Source organism: Streptopelia decaocto (genome assembly GCF_964273445.1).
Source record: "Streptopelia decaocto genome assembly, chromosome: 1".
Lineage (NCBI taxonomy): Eukaryota > Metazoa > Chordata > Aves > Columbiformes > Columbidae > Streptopelia > Streptopelia decaocto.
The window spans coordinates 61253203-61259202 of NC_138663.1; the positions used below are offsets into that span (position 1 = coordinate 61253203).

At 51.5% G+C, this 6000-nt stretch overlaps 1 protein-coding gene across 2 annotated transcripts in view; it reads right to left on the bottom strand.

The window, feature by feature from the left end:
- The window catches only part of CREB3L2 (cAMP responsive element binding protein 3 like 2), an 83528-nt gene extending 77782 nt beyond the window's left edge, over window positions 1-5746 (bottom strand). For both annotated transcript variants that reach the window (XM_082043434.1, XM_082043433.1), the window contains exon 1: window positions 5438-5746. In XM_082043434.1, coding sequence (XP_081899560.1) covers window positions 5438-5545 — 108 coding nt within the window. In that variant the 5' untranslated portion in view covers window positions 5546-5746. The remainder of the gene's footprint in view (window positions 1-5437) is intronic.
- Window positions 5747-6000: the final 254 nt, after the last annotated feature.

The window sequence follows — 6000 nt, forward strand, 5'->3', positions numbered from 1 at the left end:
AACTATTAAAAAAAAAAATATCATTTTCACATTCCCCCTCTTTATTGGAGGATTTTGGTAAAATCCTTAAAAGTATGTACTTTAAAAATTTTCAACCTAAAGTTAGCTGTCTGGTCCTTTGTATGCAGGTGTATGAGATTTCAGCTTTCTTGTTAATGGGCAACAGGGCAAATCCCACTTTCAAATAAATAAAGTTCCTCCTCCTGCCCTCCCTGCCCCCACAAGAAAGAAAAGGATCAATGTTGACACCAGATTTTACAGAGAGCTACATGCAGCCACTACAAAATAAGATGCAGCCAGATCCACATCTGTACCTGCTGTGGTAATTGCAACTTTTAATTAAATACACACAGATTGTAAAAATCAAGCACTGTTGTCCATTTAACTTAACTGCTGCCACACCCGTACTCCAAAAACTGACAATCCCTGGCAGCTCATTCCGAGGCAGCGTTTCTGCAGAAGTCATCAGAACATGAAGTCACAGCGACCATCATTTTTGTGGCAGAGGAAATGAGTCACAGCAAGTTCCAGGAGAAGTACAGAGGCTTGCAATGGGCAATTTTTATCTGAGGAAAGAAGGCCGGCTCAAAGTCTCCCCAGCTCGTCTTAGATGACTATCACAAACCCTTAGTTCTGGAGGCAATTTGGACGCCTCCTCTGCTCACACTGACCTGCGCTGTACACATATCCCAGCGCTGAGCCGCCCACGGCATCACTGGCGACACAGCAACAGGCTTGCGGAGCTCAGACACTGCTCAGACAATGGCATCAGCAGTGGGATATTTGAGGCATTTCCATTTTTTCAGTTGAGCTTCAAGTTCAGTAGTCAGGCTCTTTAAAGAATAAGCAATTTGGGCTACTTAGCATTTGAAGTATCTTCCAGTTAAGCGCTCATCATGGAGATGCGCAGGACATCACACCTAGGAACTTAGTCCTAAATATTTAAGGCAGCTGCTGCTCCCACATACCTGCAGGGCAGCGGCAGTTCTACATCTGCCATGCCAAGATCGGTCATATTTACATTCAGCTGCATTTTGCTACCATCTGGAAGCAGCAGAAGCAGCAGCCAGTAGCTTATATCTTAAAATAACCATGAAAATGGGGGTGTGGGGGGGAAGACTGCCTCCTCAGTATTAAATAAGGAGTTTTTAAATGTCAAAAGCTCATAAGAACCATCTGCCTTTCAGCTGCCATCCAGCAATGGGACAGGTAGTTGGCATTTCACAGCATTTGTCAACAGGCTTATCCATCTGTACCAGATCTGGCATTTGTCACTTGAGGATGCCACCATCCCAGCTGGGCCACGTACAACCACAGATCAGCTCCAACGGAGACCCACGGCCGTAAGCAGAGCTCTCCCACTTCAAGCCCGCTGGCATGTTATGGGAAGTAAGAGCAGCAGCGAGGTGAAGAGTGTGCAACCTGGCCGCGCGTCTGCTCCCTTTGGGTAGTGACAGGCTTTTGCACTTTGATCAACTGCCAGGAAAAAGAAAAATCATATAATAACAATAATACCTTGCAAAATACCAGTGTACGGTGTTACCGATGCACAATCGTAACAAGCTACAGGACATATCAAGATTATATATGCATACATGTCTCCTCCCCCTCTACTCTGTGCTGGTGAGACCACATCTGGAATATTGTGTCCAGTTCTGGGCCCCTCAGTTCAAGAAGGACAGGGAACTGCTGGAGAGAGTCCAGCGCAGGGCAGCGAAGATGATTAAGGGAGTGGAGCATCTCCCTTATGAGGAAAGGCTGAGGGAGCTGGGTCTCTTTAGCTTGGAGAAGAGGGGTGGCCTCATTCATGTTTATAAATATGTAAAGGGTGAGTGTCACGAGGTTGGAGCCAGGCTATTCTCAGTGACAACCAATGATATGACAAGGGACAATGGGTACAAATTGGAACACAGGAGGTTCTACTTAAATATGAGAAGAAACTTCTTCTCAGTGAGGGTGCCAGAACACTGGAACAGGCTGCCCAGGGAGGTTGTGGAGTCTCCTACTCTGGAGACATTCAGAACGTGCCTGGACACCTTCCTGTGTAAACTCATCTTGGTGTTCCTGCTCCGGCAGGGGATTGGACTAGATGATCTTTCGAGGTCCCTTCCAACCCCTAACATTCTGTGATATGCCATGAATACACCTCTGGGAAAAGAAGCCACTCTGGAAAAATAACTGCTATAAAGCTATCTAGCATCCAGGTGATTACTATAAATAGTGAAGACTTTAACGAGCCACCTCAAGGCCTGCTGCCTGCCAACACCAGAGCTGAGCTCCTCAGGGTCCGAGTTTCTCCCAGCACAGACGGTGACATCACCGACAGCACCAGCAGAGCAAGGGAACTGCTCCTCACACTGCTTCGGGCGCTGGTGAAATCATCAGCTGTTAAAGAGAAATGTAAATCCCCAGGCGGCTGGATTTCAGCCCTGGTAATTAAGGCAGGCTGGAACAATTTAAAATAGAGGTTGAGTTTATAAGTGTATGCACACTTGCCTACTAGCTTCAAATCAACCAGACCCAGGAATGGCCTTTGTAGTTGTAAAAAGGTTAAGATTTAACTTAAAATACACAAAAGGCAGCTGGCACAGAATTCTCACCCTTGCCTGCATACACAGGTCCAGCTGCCAAAGAGGACATGGATCCTTCTTCCTGCTTGTGAACTCTCCTCTCAGTCGTCATCTTTTCCCTCCTCCCCCTCGCCAACCCAGCTCTCACAGCCTGGGCTGTGTGACTGTCCCAGGCACCTTTTCCAAGCCCACTCACAACTTTTCGTGAAGACAGGCTCACACACCCAGCTATAGGACATCTCAGGAGCGTGCAAAGACCAGAAGATGCCATTGGGCACGTGTTCCTCAGCCGCGAGGATGACAGCCCACAGTGGTGGGCGCCCACATAGAGAGAGCGCAGAAGGGTCTGCTCATCACCTCCGTCTTCTCAGAAAGGCCCTGCAATAACTTTACAAACACAGCAGAACCGGCTGGGTCAAACCAGTCCAGATGGAAAGCATAAGCCAGGGGAAGAACTAATGTTTCATCCATAGGGGTTTTTGTTTGTCCGGTTTGTTTTTAAAAACGTTTCGACGAGGCTTTGGCCCGGAGTAAATGGAGAACTTGTGTTTCATGATATCAAGCACAGTATTTTCCTCCACACAGCAGGATGCACCCTCCAAAAAGTTCAGGAAGAAAGATGTGCTCCCCCTCCGAGAATAATAATTTCAGAAAACTTCCCTTTTTTTCCTTTAAAGATCTTAATATGCCACTATACCTACTTCATCCATAGTGATTCATTGCTTTTATTTTTTCATTGGTAGCTTCTTTTGGAAGAATTGCAAAACCAACAAAAATATAAATTGATTTCACACTTTTTATTTTAAGTTGGTCTACAGAAGTCATAAACTCCTAAAAAAAAAACCAACCAACCAAACAAACAAACCACACAAACAAACCAACAGCAGAATGCTACTCCCAAAGGGAGGGGTCACAGCCCAAGGTTTTGAAGATCCATCTATGCACTGCCTCTTGCAAAACACACATCACCGTAGCATTTGAAGTTCAAAATCCCCAATAAAACTTGAAAACAACAGAGGGAAAAGCACCACATTTCCATCCACCAGACAGCCAGGATGTTTTGTCTGTCAAGTTACACTTAAAACCAAGCCTCAGGCTCCTTGAAATATGACAGAAACCACACATATCTGTGTCACTACCAGCCACAAGTTCTAACCCAAGTGCAAGATTGCCTTCAGTGAATTAATTAAAAACATATGAGAAAACTAAAGAAGAAAAAAGTTAGAAGTGGCAACTCCATTCTCATCACGAGGATCCAAACAAAGCAGGAGGAAGTATCCCAGTATCACTGTAAAATCCAAGTACGAGCAGTGTCTGAAGAGACTATTATTTCATTCACAACATTCTTCTTGTTGAAGAAAAAAACCCCAAAACCAAGAAAACAGCTGTTTGAAGGAAGAGCTTTCCACTGTTAAGTGTTCCAGCTGGCTCATCCAAAGAAAAAAAAAAAAAACAACCAAAAAAACAACCCACCATAGCATATGATTGCTCTTCCCCAGATCTACCAGAAGATACACATTGCGCAAGAACACCCAAGATTTTTCAAAGACAAAGCAGCCAAACAACATTTAAAGAAAGTCTTGTTGTTTTTTTAAAAAAACTTCCTGCTGAAGCCAGGTTTTGCAGCTTATCACGGACACGATCCCGGATCAGTAAGGCCACAGTGTACCGCACGCAACAAATAAAATTATCTTTGTTTGCCTTTCAAGACCAACACCAGGATCTCCACAGAGCACCAGCATCCTGCCCAGCCACACATCGCGCTGTGGGATCACCTCTGCTCTCGGTGGGGTGACTGTACTTGCACATCACTCTCCAAGGTGTCAGAAAGAAACGCGGAGATCCCACGGGCACCGACCACGCGACACGCCAGCCACTGCCACCGTATTAACAGGGGTCTCCCTTGGAGCACGTGCTGGAGACTACTCTGTGCTTTGCACCAGCTGTGGACTAGAGGAGTGCACGCCATCCCAAAGCGCTCCAGCTCTCATCCACTTAGGATTTGCACCTACGTGACTTTATAAAGTTGTATCTCTGTGCTTGCAAAAAAGCCTCCAGATTAACAGAGAAACAAAAGATGTAGTTCCTTGAGATTGTCCTAACTATGCATTTTGCACAAGTGAAAGTATGGGGATTCCAATAAAAGTCAAAACTAAAGGCTATTCAAGCAAGCATTTAATCAACATCTTTAAGAGACTCTTCAGATCACATCTACGGGATAGTTAACTTTTCTGACACTGGCATGATGACAAACGACCAGGTTCCAGGGAGTCCCTCGGGCCACAATGTCCATCCCGGGACAATCCAGGCCCTTTGGTCACCTCCTTCCTGTCCTGCGCCGGGGACACCGCGGAGCGGGACGGTGTTCGAGGAGGACCCCCAGCCGGCTTCCCCTGACGGCACCCCCGGGGGAAGAGGGGAAGGGGGAGTCCCGGCGGGAGAAGGGGACAGAGGCGAGGCCCGGGATGAGCTCCCGGCCTGCGCTGGGGTATGGGGGCAGCGGGCCGAGCGGGACCCCGACTGCCAGGAGCCGCCAACGGCTGCGCCCGGGCGCGGAGGAAGTTGTGACACGACGGCGACACGGTCCCAGCGCCTGGCCGAAGACACCCCGCTCCCCCCAGGGCACCCGGCCCCGCGGAGGGGCGGTGGGCGAGCACCTGTTGGCCGAAGGCCTCCACTCGCCCAGCACCGACCCCCGCCCCAAGGGGGAAGCCGAGGACGCCTGGCACAACCCCTGCCACGGCGCCCCGAGACGCGGCCGCCCACGGGGGCGTATCAGCCATCCCATCCCCGCCCTCCCGGCGGCTCCGGCCGGGCACCAGCCCCCAGGAGGCCCCTCCAACGGCTGCGTCCCCGCCGCTCCTCACCGTGTGGCACAGCAGGGTGTCGGGGTCGGCGGGCTCGCACAGCTCGCTCAGCTTGCGGTCCCAGTGCAGCAGCGGCGGCTGCTCCCCGCCGCTCTCGCACACTTCCATGGCGGCCGCAACCAACGGGGCAGCCCCGCCGGCCAACCCACCGCCTCCCTGCCTGCCCCTGCGCACCCGCGGCGGCCGGCTCACGCCGCGCCGTCCGCTCCCATGGGCCGCGGAGCCGCCCGCCCGCCGGTCGCTCCCCGCCTCGCTGCCGGGCTAAGGCCGCGTCCCCGCCGCCAGCGGGAGTGTGCGGACACCGGGGCGGGCGGGTCACCCCCGCCAGCTGCGCGCCGCGCCCCCACCGCCCCGCGGCCGCGCCACGCCCCCGCAGCCGAGGCCGCCAATCGGCACTCCCCGCACGGCTCCAGCTGTGGAATGTGGGCGGGGACCCTCCAGGCGCGTCACGGCGTGGGGGGAGACCCCCGTGCCCCGCGTGGCCAATGGAACGCCGGGGGCGCCGGGAGCGACGGGCTCGTCAGCCAACGCGGCAGCGACAAGACTGCAGCCGCCGCTCGCCG